Source organism: Trichechus manatus, unplaced genomic scaffold (genome assembly GCF_000243295.1).
Source record: "Trichechus manatus latirostris isolate Lorelei unplaced genomic scaffold, TriManLat1.0 scaffold00233, whole genome shotgun sequence".
NCBI classification, from domain to species: domain Eukaryota; kingdom Metazoa; phylum Chordata; class Mammalia; order Sirenia; family Trichechidae; genus Trichechus; species Trichechus manatus.
The window spans coordinates 1,414,485-1,440,075 of record NW_004444169.1 but is presented as its reverse complement, the minus strand read 5'-3'; the positions used below and the strand labels follow the sequence as shown (position 1 = coordinate 1,440,075).

The 25,591-nt window shown below is 39.5% G+C and overlaps 1 protein-coding gene across 1 annotated transcript in view; it reads left to right on the top strand.

Annotated features, from left to right (window-relative positions):
• The window catches only part of FAM120C (family with sequence similarity 120 member C), a 103,502-nt gene that overhangs the window by 47,965 nt on the left and 29,946 nt on the right, over positions 1–25,591 (top strand). The window contains 2 exon segments of the mRNA XM_004391423.1: positions 17,401–17,483; positions 21,953–22,081. Of these exon segments, the coding sequence (XP_004391480.1) occupies positions 17,401–17,483; positions 21,953–22,081 (212 nt within the window).

Sequence of the window (25,591 nt, the reverse complement as noted above, 5' to 3'; positions counted from 1 at the left end):
GGTTTGGTTTCTACAAATTGCTTTAATTTCTGTTTATCTGGAAATGACTAAATTTCACCATCATATTTGAGAGATAGTTTTGCTGGATATATAATTCTTGGCTGGCAATTTTTTCCTTCAGGGTTATATATGTATGTCATCCCATTGCCTTTTTGCCTGCATGGTTTCTGCTGAGTAGTCTGAGCTTAGTCTTACTGATTCTCCTTTGTAGGTGACTTTTCATTCATCCCTAGTCACTCTCAAGTTTCTGTATTTCTCTTTAATTTTGGTAAGTTTGATTATGATATGTCTTGGTGACTTTCTTTTGGGGTCTACCCTGTATGGGGTTCGTTGAGCTTCTCGGATAGCTATTGTCTTGTCTTTCATGATGTCAGGGAAGTTTTCTGCCAGCAAATCTTTAAGAAGCCTCTCTGTATTTTCTGTTATCTCCCCTTGTTCTGGTACTCCGAGCACTTGTAGGGTTTTCCTCTTGATAGTGTCCCACATAATTCTTAGGCTTTCTTCATTTTTTAAAATTCTTTTTCTGGTTTTTCCTCAAATAAATTGATGTCAAGGGATTTATATTCAATCTCACTAATTCTGACTTCCATTGCCTCAATTCTGCTCTTATAACCTTCTGTTGAGTTGTCTAATTCTGAAATTTTATTGTTAATCTTCTGGATTTCTAGTTGCTGTCTCTGTGTGGTTTCTAGCAGCCTGTTAAATTTGTTGTTTTGTTCTTGTATTGTTTTGCTGAATTCCTCTATTGCTTTGTCTGTGCGTTCTTGGCTTGGTCTGAGTTTTGCCTGATCTCTTGGAGAGCTCTGTATATTAGTCTTTTTAATTCTACCTCTGGTAATTCCATGACCTTATCCTCCACTGGACGGTTTCCTGGTTCTTTATTTTGGCCGCTTGCTGGAGAAATCTTGACCTGCTTCTTTGTGTGATTTGATATTGACTGTTGTCTCCAAGGCATCAATAAGTTATTATATTTACTTACTGTATGCTCATTTACTGTATCCTAACTTTTTGTTTTGTTTTGTTTTGATATGCCCAAGTATGCTGGGCATGTGAGCTGCTTTGGTTATTGGTGTCTTTTAAGGTTTCAGGTCCTGTTTCAAGGTGGTTAGAGCAACTACTAGATGTGTGAGCCCGGGAGTCTGTTCACTTTTCTTGTGCAAGTGCGGCACAAGTGTCCGTGTTGTTGGTCACCGAGTGTGTGGTACAGACTCTCACCTACAGTCCTAGATGGGCAGGACTGCACAGGGGTATTCGGAGCAGGCACAGGTATCTGGCTGCAGTAGGGGGCTATGTGCAGAGCAAGGCAGGGGGCTGATGGCTGCCCCTGGGTGCCTGAGTGAAGGACTTGTCCCTGTCCCCTAGTGTGCATATTGAGAGGTGGAATTGCAGCTGGACCTTGGACACCTGGTGCTGTTGGCTGTAGGGACTGGGAGACACCACTTATTCTCAGACCCTTGTTGTGGGTGGCTAGATGGAGTAGGTGGTACCACTAGCCCTCAGGCTCCAGATATGGGTGGGTGAGGTCCCTGCTTAATGGGCAGGGTGGTGTCAAATGTCACGAATCTGCAGCCTCCCCTTGGCTGCTGAAGTTGAAAATGGGCTTCAGGTGTATGCCTTGCTGTTTTATGCTAATGAGGGCATGCAGTGTTGAATTGGCCCACATACATCTGTGCAAGGGTGAAGGGCACTGCAAGTCTGTGGACACCTTATGCTAGTGGTTCGATGAAACAACAGGGCCTCCCAACCTGCCCTGAGTTCCTGGCTTAGGGGGCATGGCAGTGTTGAATACTGCCAGACTGAGGTTGGAGCCGAGCGGGATGGGGGGTGGATGAGGGGAGGGAGGCACTTCTCTGCTGTGAAACTCTGTGGGGGAGGGGTATTTTGATCCTGCACGGTTGGTTAGATGCTTGCACTTAACTTTCGCAGGTCCAGCACCGCTTCCACCCAGCTCCGGAGGCTTGTGTAGACTTGCCGCCCTCCTGCTTCACCCGACATGGTGAGATGTGTCCCAGACAATACTGCTCACCTCAGCCCGCATGTGCTGGCCACCCAGCCAGCAGGATTCCAGCCATCTCATGACTAGCACTTCTCTGCTACTTTTGAATTGTCTCTCTTGCCCTGTACTACTCAGTCCGACTCTTTGGTTTTGTCTTTGATAATCAAAGCCCCTAGATTGTCATATATAATCAATTCACATGTGTTTTCGGGTCTTTGTTGTAAGAGGGATGACAGGAAGTGTCTGACTATTCTGCCGTCTTGTTCTCGTTTATCTATCCATTTCTTGCAGGTTTTCAAATTTGTTGGAGTACAGTTTTTCATAGTATTCTTTTATGATCTTCTTTATCTCAGTTGGATCTGTTATTATGTCACCCATTTCATTCCTTAGTTTGGTTATTTGCAGCTACTCATTTTTGTCCTTTGTCAATTTGGCCAGAGATTTGTCTATTTTATACATTCTTTCAAAGAACCAACTTCTAATTGTACTGATTCTTTCTATTGTTTCCCTATTTCATTTATTTCTGCTCTGATCTTTATTACTTCCTTTCTTCTGGTAGCTTTGGTCTTCTTTTGCTCTTCCTTTTTCACTTGTTCAAGTCATTGCGTTCAGTTACTGATTTTGAACATTTTTTATTTTTTATTGCAATTTAGGTGAAAGTTTACAAAGCAAATTGTTGCTGTTGTTGTTGTTAGGTGCCATTGAGTCGTTTCCAACTCATAGCTACCCTATGTACAACAGAACGAAACACTGCCCCGTCCTGCACCACAACAAATTAGTTTCTCATTAAACAGTTAATACACAAGTTATTTTGTGACATCAGTTGCCAACCCTGCAATGTGTCAACACTCTCCGCTTTTCCACCCTGGGTTCCTTATTTCCATTTTTCCAGTTTTCCTGTCCCTTCCTGCCTTCTCGTCTTTGCTTTTGGGCTGGTGTGCCCACTTAGTCTCGTACACATGGACAATGCAATAGGATTTACACATTCATTACATGTGTTATTGTTTGCCTTATACACCTATCTAGTCTTTGGCTGAAGGATGAACATTGGGATTTACTTCATACTAAGTTAAAAGGGTGTCCAGGGGACATACTCTCATAGTTTCTCAAGGCTCTGTCAGACCAGCAAGCCTGGTCTTTGTGTGTGTGTGTGTGTGTATGTGTACTTGAATTTTGTTCTGTATTTTTCTCCTGCTCTGTCAGGGACCATCTATTGTGATCCCTGCCATAGTAGTTGGTGGTGGTAACCAGGCACCATCTAGTTGTTCTAGGCTCAGTCCAGTGGAGGTTGTAGTAGTTGTGGTCCATTAGTCCTTTGGACTTATCTTTCTCTTGTGTTTGGTTTTCTTCATTTTCCTTTGCTCTAGCCAGGATGGGACCAGTAGATTATCTTAGATGGCTGCTCATACACTCTTAAGACCCTAGACACTACTCACCACAGTTGAATGTGAAACATTTTCTTTATAGGCTATTTTTTATGCAAATTGAGCTAGATGTCCCTGAGACCATGGTCCCCAGACCTTAGCCCAGTAGCTCGGTCCCTCAGGGCTTTTGGATGTGTCTGGAAAGCTTCTATGACTTTTCCCTGGTCAAGTTGTACTGACTTCCCCAGTATTGTGTATTGTCTTACCCTTCATCAAAGTTACCACTTATCTACTCTCTGGTTAGTGTTTTTCCCTCCCCACCCCTCACCCTTGTAATGATCAAAGATTGTTTCTTTCTGTGTGTAAACCTTTTCTTGAGTTTTTATAATAGTGGTCTCATACAATATTTGTCCTTTTGTGATTGACTTATTTCTCAGCATAATGCCCTCCAGATTCACCCATGTTGTGAAATGTTTCTCAGATTAATTATTGTTCTTTATTGTTGAGTAATATTCCATTGCTTATCTGTACCATAGTTTCTTTATCCACTCATCTGTCAATGGGCACTTAGGTTGTTTCCATCTTTTTGCTATTGCAAATAATGCTGCAATGAACATGGGTGTACATATTTCTAGTCATTTGACGGCTCTTATTTCTCTAGGATATATTCCTAGGAGTGTGATTGCTGGATCATATGGCATTTTTATTTCTAACTTTTTAAGTAAGTGCCATATTGCTTTCCAAAAAGGTTGTAAGTTGTACCATTTTGCATTCCTACTAGCAGTGCATAAGAATGCCAATCTCCCTGTAATCTCTCCATCATTTGTTATTTTCTATTTTTTTTTTGATACGTGCCAGTAATGTTGGGGTGAGATGGTATCTCATTGTGGTTTTGATTTGCATTTCTCTAATGGCTAGTGATTGAGAGCACTTCCTCATGTGTCTGTTAGCCGCCTGATTATATTCTTTGCTGAAGTGCCTGTTCATATCCTTTGCCCATTTTTTAATTGGATTATTTGTCTTTTTCTTGTAGAGGTGTTGGATTTTCCTATAGATTTTAGAGATTAGACCTTAGTTGGATATGTCGTAGCCAAAATTTTTTTCCCAGTCTGTAGGTTCTCTTTTTACTCTTTTGGTGAAGCCTTTTGATGAGCAGAAGTGTTTAATTTTTAGATCTCCGTTATCCAGCTTATCTTCTGGTGTTTGTGTATTGTTAATTACAGTTTGTATGCTGTTTATGATGTGTATTAGGGCCCCTAGTTTTGACCCTGTTTTTTCTTCCATGATCTTTATAGTTTTTTATTTTATATTTAGATCTTTGATCCATTTTAATTAGTTTTTGTGTATCTTGTGAGGTATGGGTCCTATTTCATTTTTTTAACAGGTGGACATCCAGTTTTGCCAGCACCATTTGTTAAAAAGACTGTCTTTTCCTCATTTAATGGACTTTTTGCCTTTGTCAAAGATCGAGTGGCCATAGGTAGATGAATTTATATCTAGATTATCAGTTCTGTTGCATTGGTCAATGTGTCTGTTGTACCAGTACCAGTTTGTTTTGACTACCATAGCTGTATAGTAGGTTCTGAGGTCAGGTAGTGCGAGGCCTCCTACTATGTTCTTCTTCTTCAGTAATGGTTTACTTATCCAAGGCCTCTTTCCCTTCTGTATAAAGTTAATGATTAGTTTTTACATCTTGTTAAAGAATACCATTGGTATTTGGATCGGGATTGTATTGTATTTGTAGATTGCTTTGGGTAGAACTGATATTTTCATAATGTTGAGTCTACCTATCCATGAGCATAGTATGTTTTTCATTTATGTAGGTCTCTTTTGGTTTCTTGCAGTAGTGTTTTGTAGTTTTCTTTGTATAGGTCTTTTACATCCCTGGTTAGATTTATTGCTAAGTATTTTATTTTTTTAAGGCTATTATAAATGATATTGCTTTCCTGATTTCCTTTTTGTTGTTCTCTTTATTGTTGTATAGGAATCTAACTGATTTAATGTTTATCTTGTATCCTGCTACTCTGCTTATTCCATTAGTTCCAGTAGTTTTCTTGTGGAGTCTTTTGGGTTCTTTATATAATGTCATAACATCTGCAAATAGGAATAGTTTCACTTCTTCCTTACTAATTTGAATGCCGTTTATTTCTTTTTCTTGTCTTATTGCTCTGGCTAGGACTGCCATCACAATGTTAAATAGGAGTGGTGATAAAGCACATCCTTTTTTTGTTCCCATTCTCAGGGTGAATGTTTTAAGCCTCCCTCCATTAAGAATGATGTTGGCTGTTGGTTTTGTATAGATGCCCTTTATTATGTTGAGGAATTTCCCCTCTATTCTTGTCTTATCGAGAGTTTTTATCAGGAATGGGTGTTGGACTTTATTGAATGCCTTTTCTGCATTGCTTGAGATGATCATGTGATTCTTTTTTAATTTATTTGGTGGATTATGTTGATTGATTTTCTAATGTTGAACCAGCATTTTATACCTGGTATGAATCCCAATTGTTTGTGGTGTATTTTTTTTATATGGTGCTCAATTCTATTGGCTGGAATTTTGTTGAGAATTTTTGCATCTATATTCATGAGAGATATTGGTCTTTAATTTCTGTGTGTGTGTGTGTGTGGGTGGGTGTTGTATCTTTGCCTGATTTTGGTATCAGGGTTATGCTGCCTTCACAGAATAAATTCAGAAGTATCCTATCATTTTCCATGTTCTGAAGTAGTTTTAGTAGCACTGGTGGGAGTTCTTATCTGAATGTTTGGTAGAATTCTCCAATGAAACCATCTGGGCCAGGACTTATTTTTGTTGGGAGTTTTTTTATTACCTTTTCAATCTCTTTTCTTGTTATGGGTGTGTTCATATTTTCTACCTCAGTTTGTGTTAGGTAGGTTGTATGTTTCTAGCAATTTGTCCATTTCCTCTAGGTTTTCAAATGTTTTGGAGTACAGTTTTTCAGAGTACTCTGTTATGATCCTTTTTATTTCAGTTTGGTCTGTTTAATTTCTTATTTTTGGTGATTTGCTTCTCCTGTTTTTCTTTTGTCAGTTTTGCCAGTGGTTTGTAGATTTTGTTGATCCTTTCCGAGAACTAACTTTTGGTTTATTTGATTCTTTCTATTGTTTTTCTGTTCTCTATTTCATTTATTTCTGCTCTGATCTTTATTATTTCCTGTCTTCTGGTGGCTATGGGCTTCTTTTGCTGTTCTCTTCCTGTTTGTTTGTGTTGTACAGCTGACATTTTTATTTTGTCCCTTTCTTCTTTTTGGATGTGTATACCTGTTGCTGTAAACTGACCTCTGAGCACTGCCTTTACTGTGTCCCAAAGGTTTTGGTATGTTTTTACTCTCATTTGATTCTAGGATTTTTTTTTATTCCATTTTTTAATTTCCTCTATTACCCAGTGGTTTTTAAGCAAGGTGTTATTTAGTTTTCATGTCTTTGATTTGATTTTTTTTCCTTGCTCTTCCAGTTACTAATTTCTGCTTTTATGGTGTTGTGATCAGAGAAGATACTTTGTATTATCTCAATGCTTTGGATTTTTTGAGGGTTGCTTTGTGGCCTAAGATGTGGTCTATTCTGGAGAATGTTCCATGTGCATTGTAAAAGAGTGTGTACTTTGCTACTGTTGGGTAGGGTGTTCTATGTATGTCTATGAGGTCAAGTTGGTTGATTGTGGCCTTTAGATCTTCTGTATCTTTGTTGAGTTTCTTTCTAGATGTTCTGTGCTTTACCAAGAGTGGTGTGTTAAGTCTCCTCCTGTTATCATGGAATTGTCAATTTCTCTTTGCCGTGCTGTTAAAGTTTATGTATTTTGGAGCCCTGTCATTGGGTGTATAGATGTTAATTATGGTTATGTCATCATGGTGGATTGTCCCTTTAATCATTATATAATGTCCTTCCTTGTCTTTTATGGTGGATTTTACCTTAAATTCTATTTTATCTGAGATTGGTATTGCCACTCTTGCTATTTTTTGGTTGCTGTTTGCTTGATATAGTTTTTCTTTCCTTTGATTTTAATATATTTATGTCTTTGTGTCTAAGGTGTGTCTGTTGTAGACAGCATATTAATGGGTCATGGTTTTTATTCATTCTGTCACTCTCTGTCTCTTTTTGGGTGAATTTAAGCCATTTGCATTCACTGTGATTATCGATAGGTGTGAGTTTATTCCTGTCATTTGGTAGTGCTTTTTTTTGTGGTGCTAATGTTTTCTTTGTTCCTCTTACTCTCTTGTGCTTAGTTCCTGTTGTTTGTGTACTTTTGTTTTGTTCTTTCATTATTCTAGATTTTGTGTTTACTAAGAATTTATGTTTTTCTTCTTTATTTTGATGAGTAGGTTTGTTAACTTTGTGATTACCTTGAAATTTACCCTTATCTTCCTAAGTTTGAACCAGCCTTTTATTATTTGATATCACCTTGACTTCCTCTCCATTTTAAAGTTGTATACCTACATTGTGTATTCATCCCTTTTATTGTTCTGACATTATCGTCATTTACAAATTGACACCTTCAGTTCCCTGATTTGAATCTTTTAGTTTTGTTTTATCCTTGAGAGTTCATTACCTAGGTCAATATTTTGTTGATACTGACCTGTGTGCTAGATTCAGGTTGTTGTCTGATGTTGTTAGTTCTCTAACCAAAGAGCTCCCTTTAATAATTCTTGTAAGTTTGGTTTGGTTTTTACAAATTCCTTTAATTTCTGTTTATTTGAAAATGTCCTAATTTTGCTATCATATTTGAGCAAGAGCTTTGCAGGATATATTATTCTTGATTGGCAATTTTTCCTTTCAAAATTTTATATGTATCATCCTAGGGCTTAGTCTTACTGTTTCCCCTTTGTATGTGACTTTTTGTTTTTCTCAAGTTACTCTCAGGATTCTTTCTTAGTCTTTTGTTTCAGCGAGTGTGATTATGATAAGTCTTGGTGACTTTCTTTGTGGGTCTATCCTATATGGGGTTCATTGAGTTTCTTGGATGGTCAGCTTTTCATCTTTCACGATATTAGGGAAGTTTTCTGTCAGCAAATTTTCAATGGTCTTCTCTGTGTTTTCAATTTTCTCCCCCTGCTCTGGAACTCCGATCACTCGAAAATTTTTGCTCTTGATTGTATCCCATGTAGTTCTTAGATTTTCTTTATTTTTCTTCATTCTTTTCTCTGATTTTTCCTCAATGTGGCAACCATGTATTCGTCTTCAATTTCACTGATTCTGTCTTCCATTGTTTCAAATTTGCTCCTAAATCCTATTGCATTGTCCATTTCTGAAATTTTGTTGTTCATGTTTTCAATTTCTAATTGCTGTTATTGTATGATTTCTAATTGTTTATTTATTTTGTCATTTTGTTCTTGTATTATTTTCCTGCATTAGTCTATTGCTTTGTCTGTGTTTTCCTTGATATTGGCTATGGTTTGTTTGGTTTTGTCTGTGTTTTCCATGATTGTTTCTGCATTTTCCTTGATTTATTTCCTAATCTCTTGGAGAATCCTGAATATTAGACTTTTGCATTTCCAATTAGATAATTCCAGTGTCTTTTCTTCTGCTGGAAGATTAACTGCTGCCTTATTCTGGTCGCTTGCTGGAGGCATCTTGTCCTTTTTTTTAATATGTTTTGATATTGTCTGCTGTCTCCAAGACATTCAGTTATTTTCTTTATTTGTTGGTTGTAGGTTTGTTTGTTTCATCCTCCTTTTTGTTTGGTTTGGTTATGCCTCATCTGGTGGACCAGGCATGCTTTGTTGCTTGCTTGTCTGTGGGTATGATAGTTCTCACCACCTTGTCCGGGTGTGCAGAATCAGCCACTCAGCTATGGTGCAGTGTGGCAGGTTCAGCAGAGGGGAAAGGGGTGGAGATGCATTGTTTGTCTGCAGTATAATGTGAGCCGGGGGCTGGGGTGGGGCCACGGCAGTTGGCAGGGAGGTCCTGAACTGGTGGGGAGGGGCATGGGGGTCCATGCCGTGTCCCCCAGGGCCATGATGGGGGAGGTTTGGAGCTGGCAAGGAGAGGCCTGGGTTCCAGGTTGGGTTCCATCGGGGCCCCAGTGAGTGGCAGGAGGGGTCTAGAGCTGGTGGGGAAGGTCCCAGGATCCGGGCCTCATACTCTCTGAGCTGCAGGTGGCAAGGCAGAGGAGAAAGGTAGAAGGGAGGTGAAGGCAGGGGCAGAGGGTCTAGATGGAGGAGGGCCATAGGGTGGGTTAGTACTGTGGTTCCTGAAAGTCAGGGTTGCCAGGATGGGACAGTTATATCTGCTGTTGAGCAGAGAGGTGAGTGTTGTAGGAGTGTGCTCCTGTGGTTGCTGTGTGAGAGAGTCTTGTCTCCTTGAGTTGCAGTCAGCAAGGATGGTCTTACTTTGCCCTGGGTGTGTCCATGCCATACCTATGTCTCATATTGGGAATTCTGTGGAGGTGCTTTTCTGCGTGTGGGGTTGTTGGTTTCATTCCCAGATGGCCACACTGAGTCATGCCATTTGGCTGGGAACCTCCACTCCTTCTCTATTCCTATTCTTTTTTCTATCAGTTTCTTCTCCTCAGTGACTTCTGGTCTAATACTTTATCCTCTCATTTAAGGTTTAGGGTTCCAAGTTCGATGTCTGTATCTGTTTTACTTGGTTTTTCGGGGTTTTGTTGCAGTGGGATGGCTTAGTGCCTCTGACTATTCTGCCATCTTGGTTCCGCCTCTCTTCTTTTTTAATGTATGCATCTATTGCCATAAATTTCCCTCTCAGCACTGCTTTTGCTGTGTCGCATAGGTTTTGTTATGTTGTGTTCTCATTCATTTGATTCTAAAATTTTTTATTTCACTTTTGATTTATTCTATGACCCAATTTTTTTTTATAATGTGTTATTTAGTTTTCATATATTTATTTTCCTTGTTCTTCCTGTTATTTATTTCTAGTTTCATACTGTTATGGTCAGACAAGATGTTTTGTGTAATTTCAATCTTTTTAAATTTATTGAGGCTTGCTTTGTGGTCTAAGATATGGTCTATTCTGGAGAACGTTCCATGTGCGTTAGAGAGACATGTGTATTGTTCTCCTGTTGGGTGTTGTGTTCTATATATGTCTGTGAGGTCCAGTTGGTTGATAGTGTTATTTAGGTCTTCTGTGTCTTTGTTGGTTTTCTTTCTGGTTGTTCTGTCCATTATTGAAAGTGGTGTGGTAAAATCTACTATTACTGTGGATTTGTCTGTTTCTCTCTTCAGTTCTGTTAGAGTTTATATATATAGAACTCTCGCACTGGGTGCATAAATAATTATATTTGTTATGTCTTTTGATGAATTTATCCTTTAATCATTTATAGAGTATTCTTCTTAGTATCTTATAATGATTTTTTTAGTTAAAGCCTATTTTGTCAGATATTAATATTGCCACTCCTCTCTTTTGATTACTGTTTACTTTGTATATTTTTCCCATCCTTTGATTTTTATCCTGTTTATGTCTTTGTATCTAAGGTGTGTCTCTTGTAGACAGCATATTGATGGGTCATTATTTTTTATCTATTCTGCCACTCTCTGCCTCCTGACTGGTGCATTTAATCCTTTTATATTCAGTGTGATTTTCGATAGATATGGATTTACTGCTGCCATTTTGTTATCCTTTTTTTGTGGTGTTAACGGTTTCTTTATTTTTCTTTACTTTCTGTGCTGAGTCCTTCTTGTATATGGATTTTCTTTTGCTTTCATTTGTTGTTGTTTTTGTGTTGTTTACTGAGTTTTTTTGGTTTTCCTCTTCTTTGTTTTGGTGAGTAGATTTATTGTGGTTACCCTAAAGTTTACATTTATCACCCTAAATTTAAAATCGTATGTTATCTCTTGAGATCACCTTGACTTCTTCCCCATATGGAAATTCTATAACTGCATCATTCATTCCCCCTTTTATTTTGAAGTTGTCATAATTTACTATCATTATATCTCTGGTTCCCTTTAATCAGTTTTGTAGGTTTATTTTACTTTTTTTCAAGTCTTTTCCTGGCTTGATCTCTGTGTGATACTGTCATGTGTTTTTATCTTAGGTTGTCTGATGTTGTTGGTTTTCTATCCAAAGCATTCCCTTTAATATTGCTTGTAGAGCTGGTCTGATGGTTACAAATTCTTTTAACTTCTGCTTGTCTGAGAATGTCCTAATTTCACTCTCATTTTGGAAAGACAGTTTTGCTAGATATATGATTCTTGATTGGCAGTTCTTTTCTTTCAGGGATTTGTATATGTCATCCCATTGCCTTCTTACTGCATGGTTTCTGATGAGAAATCAGCACCTAGTCTTATTGAGGCTCCTTTGAAGGAGATATTTCACTTTTCTCCAGCTGCTCTCAAAATTCTTTTTCTTTGGTTCTGGAAAGTTTGATTATGATATGTTTTGGTGAGTTTCTTTTGGGCTTCATCCTGTACGGGGTTCATTGAGTTTCTTGGATGGAAATCTTCTCATCTTTCATATTTGGGAAGTTGTCTGCCACTATGTATTCAGAAATTCTCTCAGTACTCTTTTTTGTCTCTTATTTTTCTGGGATTTATAATATGCTTATATTAGTCCTCTTGATGGTGTCCTACATAACCCTTAGACTTTCTTCATTTTTCTTCCATCTTTTTTCTGCTTGTTCCTCAAACAAATTAGTATCAAGGGATTTGTCCTCTATTTCACTGATTCTTTCTTCCCTTGATTCAATTCTACTTCTGTCTTCGATAGAGTTGTTTATTTCTGATATTTTATTGTTACGCTTCTGAATTTTTATTTGCACTTGTATGGTTTCTATTTGTCTATTGAGTTTGTCATTTTATTCTTGTATCTTTTTCCTGAATTCATCTAAGTTTTTTTCTGTGTTTTTTTTTAACTCTTTGAGGAACCTAAATATAAGTCTTTTGAATTCTTTGTCAAGCAGTTCTTTTATCAGTTCTTCCTCAGAATGGTTTTCCATTCTGTTACTTTGCTCATTTGCTTGACTCATCATGTCCTGTTTCTTCATATGATTTGTAATTGACTGCTGTCTTCAAGGCATTAAAGTGCTATTTTATTTGTTCATATTCTTCTTTATTAATTGTTTGTTTGCCTTTTTGTATTTTTTTTTGCTTTTGTTTTGATATATCTGTGGCTTAGCTTTGTCCCTCTCTCTTTATATTGTCTACCTTCCTATGTATTGTTTTAATTAATGTTTTGTAGTTTGGTCTGTGTATGAGTATGATGCTGCCAGTTGGTTGGTGTTTCTATGGGTTTGGTGCTGTCATTTGGCTGGGTGTGTTTTCTTCTCACTGGTGGGTATGGTGGGTTGCACACACACTGGGGTCTTGTGTTCTTGGGTATGTATGACTTCTCTTAGAGGATTACATGGTGGTGCACAGACAGGTCCTTTTCCTGACGTGAGGTGCCAGGTGTCGAGTGGTCAGTATCCTTTCACAGCTCTTGAGGTATAATGCATTCCCTCTGCATTGGCACAAGCAATCAGTGTGACCCCTGAAGTGTAGGATGGGATGCAGGGAGGGGCAGGCAGGATAGGGTGCAGAGGCCTGTGCAGCTGGGGAGGGATAAGCAAGGCACAGGGTCCCACTCTGTTGGGGGCAGGTCGGCAGGGCAGGGAAGCAAGTCTTGCTCCAAGGTGGAGGGGGCTGGCAGGGTAGGGTAAGAAGTCCTGCCTAGCCAGGGAGGGGTTAACTGGGCAGGGCACTGGGTTCCCACTTGGCCAGGGAGGGGCTGGAGGGACATGAAGTCCTGCTGGGCTGGGGAGGGGTTGGCTGGGAAGGGCACAGAGTCCTGCTGGGCTGGGGGGTGGGGTCTGGAGGGCAGGGCATGGAGTCCCACTCAGCTGGGTAGGGGTTGGCTGGGAAGGGTGTGGAGTCCTGTTCAGCTGGGGGAGTTGGCAGAGGAAAGCGTGGAATCCTACTTGGGGGAGGCAGGGTCAGTAGGGCAGGGCATGAAGTTCTGCTCAGCCAGACAGGGGTTCGGCTAGGCAAGGCACAGAGTCCTGCTCAGCTGGGGGGCTGCGGTCAGCAGGGCAGTTAGGGGTTTGGCTGACGGCATGGAATTCCACTCAGCCATGGGGGGTAGGGTTGGCAGGGCAGTTGGGGGTCAGCTTGGCAGGGCACGGAGCTGCTTGGCTGGCTAGGAGTCTGTAGGGCAGGACATGGTGTCTTGCTCAGCTAGGGGGAGGGTTCAGCAGGAGAGGATGTGGCGTCCTTCTCAGCTGGGAGAGGTCTGTGGGTGGGAGGGGAGGGGGCCAGAGGCCCTGCTGCCTGGGATTGGGGGAGGGACAGAGGGAAGCCTGCTGGGGTTTGCACAGAAGGTCTGTACTTCTAGGAGTGGAAGAGGGCAAGGTGAGGTTTGTGTCCATTAACACATCTGGGAAGGGTGGGGAGTGATGGGGATCCTACAGGGACAGGAGGGGGTGTCGGTTTACATAGGGCCAGTTGCTGGGGCAAGGGGTGCCTTCTAGTTGTTAATCTGAGGGTTGACTTTTTGCTGGGTGTCTCCAGTTAAATGGCCAGGCGCCACCACTGACAAGCCATCTTTGCACTAATTCCTATCTTCCTCCCTTCTTGCACTTACCAGAGGGACTGGAGCTGATGCCTGCCCTTCTCTTCCTCCCCTTTGCTTCCCTGCAAATGTGTACTCCCTATCTATTTTCTGTCTTCTTCCCTTAAGCTCTGATGATTCAGTCTCCCTCCCTTTGTTCTAGAAGCACTTCCCTGTGGTTCTCTGGCTTCCAAACCATGCCACTCCCGCAGTTGACCCTCTCAGGGGTGCCCTGCCCAGGACAGGTCCTGCCCACCTCATTGTATATTTCCAGGGTTGTTTGCACAGAATCTCTTCCACCCTTCCACTGGCTGTGTTCTCTTTGAGGTTGCTTTCTTGGGTTCCTTACTCGAGGTCCTTGCTTGATGCTGTGCCGTGCCGGTTGGCAGGGTGTGGTCTATCCACGAATCTCTGTTTTCCTTCCAATCGGTGCTCAGTCTATTTCTTCAACTCTCCACTGGATGTACTGGCATCCGAGGTCGGTATTTTTGTCTGTTTTACTTAGTTTCTCAAGTGTGTTGTTAGGGGTCATTATGATGCATCTGCCTAAGCCTCCATCGTTAACTGGACTGGCGGTTGGTTTTTCATAAAAGCCCTTAATCATGTTGAGGAACTTTCCTTTTATCCCTATCTTGTTAAGAGTTTTTATCAAGAAAGGGTGTTGGGTTTTATTGAATGCCTTTTCTGTATCGATTGAGATGATCATGTCGTTCTTTTCCTCTGTTCTATTAATGTGTTGTATTACATTGCTTGATTTTCAAATGTTGAACCAACCTTGCGTTCCTGGAATAAATCCCACTTGATCATGCTTTATAGTTTTTAATATGCTGTTGGATTCTGTTTGCTAGTATTTTGTTGAAAATTTTGGCATCTCTATTCGTAAGGGATATTAGTCTGTAGTTTTCTTACAGCATTTTTGTCTGGCTTTGGTACCAGGGTAATGCCGTCTTCATAGAAAGAGTTAGGGAGTATTTCTTCTTCTATTTTTTAGAAGAGTTTGAACAGGATTGGCGTCAGTTCAATAGAATTCCCCAGTGAAGCTGTCTCTTCCTAGACTTTTCTTTGTTGGGAAACTTTTTAATACTGATTCAATCTCTTTGCTTATCATGAGTGATTTGTCTTCTTAAAGTCCACATGCCAAACACTATGCTGAGGGAGAACCCAGCAGGCTTTTGGGCTTCTGATTAGACCACACTGAAACTCAGCGTGTTTGTCTTATGGATTGCTATAGGATATTCCAGAACATTATTTTGATTTAAAAAAAATATTTTTGTTGTTACATTTCATAACTGTTAAATGCAGAGTACTGATCTTGGCTAAATGTTTTACTAGACCCAGACAACTCTGGTTCCCCACTCAGAACATTAGCATTTTCTCCCAGTGTCTAAATTTGAACTAAGAACAAAAATTGTTGATTATATTTTTCTTGTTGTTACTTTTGTGCCAACGATTTTATGAAAATTTTCCAAATTTACAGTAAAGTTGAAAGAATTTTGCAGTGAAGACCCTATATCCACTACCTGTATTCTACCCTTAACATTTTTCTATACTTACTTTATGTTATATCTATCCATCCATCAATTTATCTTTGTAACATGTATTTCAGAGTAAATTGGAGAGAGTTGTTTATGTCTTGAGTTGGTTTTCTAAGTACTGACAGCATGAGGGTTACTATCATGTCTCAGGTATAACCTTCACTCTACAACCCCAAAGAAGTTGAGCTTGATAATCTAATGGAGTCAGCACAAATTTTGGAACTAGGCCTTGGGAAAATCACTGAAGTCACACCTCCCTGGTTTTAGTTTCTTCATCTGTAAAATGGGAATAATAATCCATCATGGTGTTATTGATAAGGTTAAGTGAAATGAAATATATAAAATACTGTGGTGTAGTGGATTGCTTTTGTGTGGATTTTCTAGCCATGGTCTTGTAACTCCCACCCAAGTGATTGGGCAGGACTATGTGATAGGGTAATTGTGGCCCACCAAAGGGATTGGTCAGTTTTGCCATCCCGGGGGGCTTGAAATGAACCACTTCAGAGGCAGGAAAGAGAAGATCCCACCACCACCAAGGAAGAAAAGCCAGGAGCCAGCATGTCCTTTGGACCCAGGATCCCTGCTCTGAGAAGCTCCTGGAACCAGGAGACAGAGAGAGAAAACTGTAACACTAAAGACAGCAAGAAGTGACAGCAGAGACCCAGCAGCAGGAGATGGTGTGGTGGGCTTCCCGCCCATGGAGAGAGAAAGCTGAGTGTCTTTGGGCAGAGGCCAAGGACCAGGGAGAGGCGTGTCTGTGAGCACGGCGGGGAAGAGGCTGTCCTGGTGGAAGAACTGTATCCTGAGTGTTCCTGAGCCTGAATTGTAATTGTTATTTCCCTAATAAAACCCATAATCGTGAGTATTGTCTGTGAGTCTTTGTGGCCATTGCAATGAATTATCAAACCCAGAGAGAAGTAGAGAGTGCAATGGGAGGGACGGTTGGTGTCAGAATTGGTAAAGATGGCGAAGAGAGGAGGCATGTCTCACCCCAGCCTCATAGGAATCAGCCTTGGGCTGTTGATCTTGATTCTCCTTCCCAATTGTGAAATTAGAGGAGGTCAGACACTATCCCCACAACGTTTTTACAAATACCCAGCACTTACTAGGCAGTCAGTAATTGGTGGCAGCACGACTAGGTGATATATAGTCTGGGGTTTGGAGTCACGCTGTCCTAGCAATCCTGGTGTGGGCACTTAATAACTGTGCCACCTTGGGCCAAGTCACCAAACTTGTCCAAACTTCAGTTTTCTTATCTGTAAAATAAGGATAATACTACTACCATGCATAATTATTGTAAAGATTAGAGATGGTACACATGGTACATAGTAGGTAATCAATGACATATTTCATTAGGCAAATCCTCTGCAAAAGACCACTTTAAAGTGTTAAAAAGAAAAGATGTCATTTTGAGGACTAAGGTACGCCTGACCCAAGCCATAGTATTTTCAGTTGCCTCATATGCTTGCAAAAGCTGGACATTTAATAAGGGAAACCAAAGAAGAATCAATGCATTTGAATTATAGTGTTGGCAAAGAATATTGAATATACCATGGACTGCCAGAAGAATGAACAAATCTGTCTTGGAAGAAGTACAGCCAGAATGCTCCTTAGAAGCCAGGATGGTGAGACTTTGTCTTCCATACTTTGGAAATGTTATTAGGAAGGACTAGTCCCTGGAGAAGGACATCATGTTTGGTAAAGTAGAGGGTCAGCAAAAAAGAGGAAGACCCTCAATGAGATGGATTGACATAGTGGCTGCAACCATGGGCTCAAACATAGAAACAGTTGTGAGGATGGTGCTGGACCTGGCATTGTTTCGTTCTGTTGTACACAGGGTTGCTATGAGCTGGAACCGACTCGATGGCACTTAACATCAATAGCATATTCATTACATCAACAATATAGATCTTTGTAAATTATTTGATCATTTTCTCTCCCAGGACCACTTTCATGACCTGGGGGTTCTAAGAAAACATTTACATAGGTAATAAATGACAAATGTACTTTATAGGTAACCACATTCTCCCAGATGAGGACCTGGCCACTTTTCACTGGAACCTCTTCAGACCAGAGCATCCTCTTGCATCTCTTAAGGTAACATGCCCAGTTTCCTGCCTATACACATTAGGGGATATCAGGTTTTGATCAGAGATTTGATAGAAAAATTGTCTTTCATCAGATTTAAAATATTTCAAATACTCACAGACAAAAAATTACAGTTATGGTCAATACCCTTAGTATTTTAAGGTTTCATACAAATCTATGAAGACAAATACTAACACTCCAATAAATAATTATGAGCAAAGGACATAAGCAGACAATTCACAAAGGAGGAAATACAGTGGCTAATAATATGACTAGATATTAAACCTCACTAGTGCTCAGATGAACAAATTAAATAAGCAGTGTGATTGTAAGGAGCCCTGGTGGTGCATTGGTTAAAGCGCTCTGCTGCTAACCAAGAAATGTTGGCTGTTCAAATCCACCAGCTGCATGGCGGGTCAAAGATGTGGCAGTCTTCTTCCATAAAGATTTACAGCCTTGGAAACCCTATGGGGCAGTCCTACTCTGTCCTATAGGGGCACTATGAGTTGGAATCGACTTAAAGGCAGTGGGTTTGGGTTTTTTGGTGATTTTTTTAACCTAACAAATTACCAAATACTGAAAAATTAGTCTACCCACTGCTATCAATGGTGTGGTGAGACTGATATTCTCATATATTTCTGGTGATAGTATAAATTGACGATCATATTATATTTCCCTAGTCCTTTCACTCTCCTAGACAACTGCAATGAAACCTGCGAGCGCTGGAACTTGATGAAACTGCCTTCTTTTTCCAGGTCTCGCAAGTTTTCTGCCTTCGACAGGGTGCAGCTTACCACTTTTCTACCACTCTCTATTAGTGGGAAATATTTGAGTTTTCCTTCTCTAACAGGTTGCCACCTTACACAGGTTTTGGCTTTCACAGATTAACTCTATTTCATACCTTCTCTCTCCTCAAACCTCTCACACTTCTTCCTCTTTACTCACTCTCAGCCCGTGACCTTGCTTCCTATTTCACTAACAAAATTGAAGCAATTGGAAGAGAACTTCCAGAAACTCCCACTCCCTCATCTTCTCACCTACATGCATCTATGTGCTCACATGCTCTGCCCACATGCTCTACCCACATCCTGTTAACTGTCTATGTTCCTATCTAAGGCCACCCCCTCCACTGATACACTAGAGCTCATCCCTTCTTACCAACTTAAAGATATCACTTCAATAATTCTCTTTCTCTTGCATCATCAGTTTTCCTCTCTTCACTGCATCTTTCCCATTAGATATATAAGCATACACTCATATTAAAAAATAAAACAAAAAACACTCTCTTGACCTCACTCACCCTCCCAAGCTACTGCTTCATATTTCTTTTTCCCTTACAGCAAACTCCTCTAAAGAGTTATCTATACTTGAGCTGTTTACTGTCCCTTTCCCCTCTTCTTTCTTGATTCAGCTTTGCCAAAATTGCTCTTGACAAGGTCAGTAATGACCTCCATGTTAACAAATCCAATGGCCTGCTCTCAGTTCTCATCTTATGTGACCAATCAGCAGCATTTGACACAATTTCTCACTCTCTCTTCCCTGGAAAACTTTCTTCACTTGGCTTTATGGACACTACTCTCTTCTGGTTTCCTTCCTACTTCACTGGCTGCTGATTCTCAGTCTCCTTTGCTGCTTCCTTTTCTTCTTCCCTACTTCTTAACTTTGAAGTGTTCCAGAGTTCTGTCCTTGGGTTCCTTTTCTTTTCTGTCTACACCCACTGCCCATTTGACTGATCTCATCCAGTCTCATGATTTTAAATACCACCTTTCCATTGATGATGCCTAAATTTACATCTCCAGCTCTGACCTCTCTCTTGAGCTTCAGATTCTAATATCTAACTGCCTACTGAACATCTTAATTTGCATATCTAATAGGCATCTCAAACTAATATGTCCAAATGGAAACTCCTGATCTTTCTCCTAAACCTGTTCCTCCCACAATCTTCCTCATTTTTGTTAATGGCAACTTCATCCTTCCAGTTGCTTAGGCTAAGAAAACTTCGGAGTTGTCCTTGGCTTTTTTCTGTCTTTCTCATGCTCCACATTTCAACTGTCAGCAAATACCATTTGTTCTCACTTCAAAATATGTTCACTTCTCACCCTTTTCACTGCTACTACCCTGGTCATGCCATCATCATTTCTTGCCTGGACTGGTCTTCTGTTTGCACCCACCCCTACCCCCTACCATCTATTTCAACACAACAGTCAGAGTGATCTTTTTAAAAACTGACTCAGATCATGTCACTTCTCTATTCAAATTCCTTCAATGGCTCTTTATGTCACTAAGAGTGAAAGGCCAGTCCTTACCATGGCCTATGAAGCCCTATACTGTCCAGCCCCCTGTTACATCTCTGATCTCATCTTCCTTTTTCTTTTGCTCTCAGAACCTTTGCACTTACAATTCCTTCTACTTGAAATGCTTTTACCTCCCACATAGCTATTTCATCTCTCCTATAGTTTTTCTTAAATGTCATTTTCTCAGTGAGGCCTTTCCTGACCATCCTATTTAAAATTACATGCACACACACACACACACGTGCATTTCTTAGCCCCTTCTCTACTTAGTTTTTCTCCATAGCACGTATCACCATCTAGCACACTATACATTTTATTTATATTTTTGCTTGACTCCACCTACCCCATCCCAACACACCTACACTAGAATTTGAGCTCCTTTGTGGGCAGGGACTTTTGCCTGTCACGTTCACTGCTTTATCTCTGGTGCCTAGGACAGTGCCTGGTACATGACAGGCAATAAATATTTGTTGAAGTAATGAATGGTACAGCTTTTTGGCAAAACAATTTTATATCAAAAGCCTTTAAGAAGTTTATAACCTCTGATTCAATAATTATAGTTCTAGGAAGTTTGTAGTTAAATAATTGGAAAGTGGACCACAAATCATATATCCATTTCATCACAGAACTTTAAAGAAATTAAAAAAAAATCTTCAGATCCAACGGTTGTCAAGATTTTGCCACACTTACTGGTTTCGTTGTTGTTGATGTATTTTAAAGCAAATGCCAAACCTTAAGCCTTTTCACCCCCATATGCTTCGATAAACAAAAAAACCAAACCCACTGCCGTCAAGTCGATTTTGATTCATAGCTACTCTATAGGACAGAGTAGAACTGCCCCATAGTGTTCCAAGGCTGTAAATCTTTACAGAAGCAGACTGCCACATCTTTCTCCCATGGAGCTGCTGGTGAGTTCAAACCGCTGACCTTTTGGTTAGCAGCCAAGTGCTTAACCACTGTGCAACCAGGGCTCCTATATACTTTGAAACGCATCTCTAAAATACATGGGCATTTTCTTTTTGTTGTTGTTGTTGTTGTTTATTGTTATAGTTTAAGTGAAAGTTTACATTTCAAGTTAGTCTTTCATACAAAAATTTATACATACATTGTTATGTGACCCTAATTGCTCTCCCTATACTGTGACAGCACACTCCTCCTTTCCACCCGATTTCCCATGTCCATTTAACCAGCTCCTAAGCCTCTCTGCCTTCTCATCTCTCCAGACAGAAGCTGCCAATTTAGTCTCATGTATCTACTTGAGCTATGAAGCACACTCTTCACGAGTATCATTTTATGTCCTACAGTCCAGTCCAATCTTTATCTGAAGAGTTGGCCTCAAGAATTGCTTTAGTTCTGGGTTGACAGAGAGTCCAGGGGCCATGCTTTCTGGGGTTCCTCCAGTCTCAGCAGACCATTAAGTCTGGTCTTTTTACTAGAATTTGAGTTCTGCACCCCACCTTTCTGCTGCTCCATCCGGGACTGTCCGTTGTGTTCCCTGTCAGGGTGGTCATTGGTGGTAGCCAGGCACCATCTAGTTCTTCTGGTCTCAGGCTGATGCAGTCTCTGTTTTATGTGGCTCTTTCTGTCTCTTGGGCTAGTACTTTCCTTGTGTCTTTGGTGTTCTTCATTCTCCTTTACTCCAGGTGGTTGGGACCAATTGATGCATCTTAGATGGCCACTTGCTAGCTTTAAAAGACCACAGATGAAAAACATATGGGCATTTTCTTACATAAGCACAATGCCATTATCACACCTAACAAAATAAATGATAATTCCTTGATATCATTTTAATATTTAATTCATTATTAGATTTTCTTGATTATCTCAAAAAGGCCTTTTTGTGGTTGGTTCAAATAAGGATCCAAACACAGTCCACACATCACAACATTACTTTTAGTAACAGAACACTGGAAGCAGCCAATATGTTTCACACACATGCACAAAAGATTAATTATAGCGGTGTCATAAAACAGTGGTGATCCATTTCTTAATACTTTACGGTTTTTTCCAAGTATTCTGTAGTGAGAATAAGGAAAGGGAACCCCTATTTTTAAAGAAAAGGTTTTAACTCTCTTTCAGTGGATTTACTGAATTTGAATTCTGTATCTCACCCCCACCTCACTCTTTTTCTTAGTGATCCATCTTTGATGTCAGTATCCCTTGCTTATCTTGCCTTTCCTCTAGGCCTGAGCTCATCAGCTGGTTCTTCCTCCCTGTGATATGGTGATCAAAGCTGTTTCCAAGTATTTTAGTTCCATCAAAGACCCCTCAAACCTGGATGTAGTTGGGAAGGATGTTTTCAAACAGTCTCAGGTGAGCTAGCTTCCTCCTTCTTAAGAGCTGCTAGTTTTCTTACCTCCTCTGGCATCAATAGCAGATCTCCTGATCTTTTCTGTGATCCCTAACTTCTCTCCTCCTAGCTGCTTGTCTTCTCCATGCTTACAGACTGGAACCTCAAAGTTTCCTTTAAAAAATATTACTAGGCCCAAATTTAAAGGATTCTTTACTTTTTTCTTCTTCTGATTATCAAGGTAATATAAGCTTATTCTGGAAAACAGAAAATAAAGAAAACAAGTCACCTATAATCTCATTACCCAGAAACAACTTGGCTACAGTTAATACTCTAGCATGTATCCTTCTAGTCTTTTTTTTCAATGCATATTTTAACATAAAAGAGGTCTTGCTTAGTTCTTGACTGGGACTTTATGTTGTGAAATAAAACTAAAAATTATGAAAATAAGTTATTTTTATTTTTAACAATTTAATTTATACTTGTAACCCTGTGGCCTTTCTTTTCAATTTTATTGTTTAAATTAACATATAGTAAACTTGACTTTTGTGCATGTCTGTGTACACATCTATGAATTTTTAATGCATGTATAGACTCAATGGCAATGGGAATAGATTTATGTAACCACCACCACAATCAGCATACAGAACAGTTGTAGCACTCAAAAAAATCTGTCTAGTATTATCCCTTGGTAATCACACCCAACCCCAACCCTAACCTCTGGTAACCACCAGTCTCTTCTCTGTCACTATATTTCTCTCTTTTAGAGAATCATATGAATTGAATCATATAATATGTAATATTTTGAGACTGGCTTCTTTCATTCAGCATAGTGCCTTTGAGATTCATCCGAGTTATTGCGTGTATCAGTAGTTCATTCCTTTTTATTGCTGAGTAGAGTTTCATTGTATAGACATACCACCATTTGTTTATCCATTCACCCCTTAAAGAATATTTGGGTTGTTTCCAATTTTTGGTGATTATGAATAGAGATGCTATAAACATTTATGCACAGGTTTTTGTTATAACATAATTTTTTATTTTTCTAGCGTTAATACCTAGGGGTAGGATTTCTAGGTCATATGGTAAGTGTATGTATAACTTTCTAAGAAACTGCCAGACTATATTCCAGAGTGGCTGTACCATTCCTCACCAGCACTTGGTATTGTCAATATTTTTTTAAACCATTCTAATAGGTTTTTAGTGGTAGATCATCATAGTTGTAATTTTCATTTTTTAAGTGACTAATGATGAACATTTTTTCTTGTGCTTATTTGCTGTCCATATATACTTTTTGATGAATGATCTGTTCAAGAACAGTTTTTTGCCTATTTTTAAATAGGGTTTTTTTTTTTTTTTTTTTACCTATTGTTGAGTTTTGAGAGTTCTTTATATATTCTGGATACAAATCTTTTGTTGGATATCTGGTTTGCAAATATTTTCTCCCAGTCTGTAGCTTGTCTTTTCATTCTCTTAACAGTCTTTTCTAGAGCAAAAATTTTTAATTTTGATGAAGTCCCAATTTATCAATTTTTATCTTTTATGGATCATGCTTTTGGTATCTTGTCTAAGAACTCTTTGCTTAACCTCAGGCATGACACTTTTTTATGTTTTACATGCAAAGCTATCATCCATTTTGAGTTAATTTTTGTATAAAGTATGAGGTTTGAGGCAATGTTATATATATATACAGACATATATATACATACATATATATATATATATATTGCATATGGATGTCCAATTATTTCAACACAGTTGGTTGAGACTAACCTTTCCCCATTGAATTGCCTCTGCACCTTTGTCAAAAATCAATTGGCCATATTTATGTGGGTCTATTTCTAGACTCTATCCTATTGAGTTGAACTATTATTTGTTTATCCCTTTGCCCATAGCACACTGTCTTGATTACTGTAGCTTTATGGTATTAGTCCTTGGGTGGCACAAATAGTTAAACATTGAGCTGCTAACTGAAAGATTGGTGGCTTGAACCCACCCCGAAGCACCTCAAAAGAAAGACCCGGTGATCTGCTTCTGAAAGGTCAATAAAACCCAAACCCATTGCTGACGAGTCAACTCCGACTCATAGTGACCATGGTCATAGACATGAAAACCCTATGGAGTGTAGTTCTCTGAAACACTTGGGGTCACCAAGTTTTAGTTTGGTATGGTAAGTCTTAAAGTTGGAATTGTTTTAGATATTGTAGTTCCTTTGCCTTTCCATATAAATTTTAGAATAATCTTATCTGTTTCTGCAAAAATATTGTGCTATGATTTTGACTGAAATTGTGCTATATATATAGATCAATTGGTTAAGTCTTCCAATCCATGGATACAGTATGCCTCTCCATTTATTTAGGTTATCTTTACTTTCTGTCATCAGTGTTTAATAGTTTTTAGTATACAAGTTCTGTACATGTTTTGTTAAATATTTCATATTTAAGGAGCTGAGCAATGGTTAAGCGCTTGGCTACTAACTGAAAGGCTGATAGTTCAAATCCACCCAGCAGCTCTGTGAGAGCTATCTGCTTCCGTAAGGATTACAGTCAAGAAAACCCTATAGGGCAGTTCTACTCTGTCACGTGGGGTTGCTATGAGTTAGAATCGACTCAACGGCAACCAAAACATTTCATATTTGGGGCACCTAATATAAATGATATTGTTTTGATAATTTCAGGTTCCAATTGTTCATTCTACTGTATAGAACTATGATTGTTCTTTGTGTGTTGACCTTTATCCCATGAAAATTCTACACTCACTTATTAATTCCAGGTGTTATTTTGTAGATTTCTTGAGATTTTCTGTGTAGATGGTCATGTCATCTATGAATAGCAACAGTTGTATTTCTCCCTTTCCAATCTGTATGGCTTTTTTTTTTCTAACTATACTGTCTAAGACTTCCAATACAAAGTTGAATAGGTGTGCTGAAACTGGATATCCTTGTCTTGACCCTGGTCTTTGGGGAAAGTATTCAGTCTCTCATTAAGTATGATATTAGATGTAGGTTTTATAGATGCTTGTTATCAGTTTTAGGAAGTTCTCTTCTATTCCTAGTTTGTTGAGAGTTTTTATCACGAATGAGTGGTGTATTTTGTAAAATACTTTTTCCCCTTGCATCTATTGATATGATCGTGTGGTTTTTCTTCTTAGCCCATTAATATTTTAGATTGATTTTTTTAATTTATTTTTTAAATTGAACTTTAGATGAAGGTTTACAGAACAAACTAGCTTCTCATTAAACAGTTAGTACATATATTGTTTTGTGACATTGGTTAACACCCCCACGACATGTCAGTACTCTCCCTTTTTGACCTTGGGTTCCCTATTACCAGCTTTCCTATCCCCTCCTGCCTTCTAGTCCTTGCCCCTGGGGTGGTGTGCCCCTTTAGTCTCGTTTTGTCCTATGGGTCTCCCTAATCTTTGGCTAAAAGGTGAACCTCCAGAATGACTTCATTACTGGGCTAAAAGGATGTCTGGGGGCCATAGTCTCGGGGTTTCTCCAGTCTCTGTCAGGCCAGTAAGTCTGGTCTTTT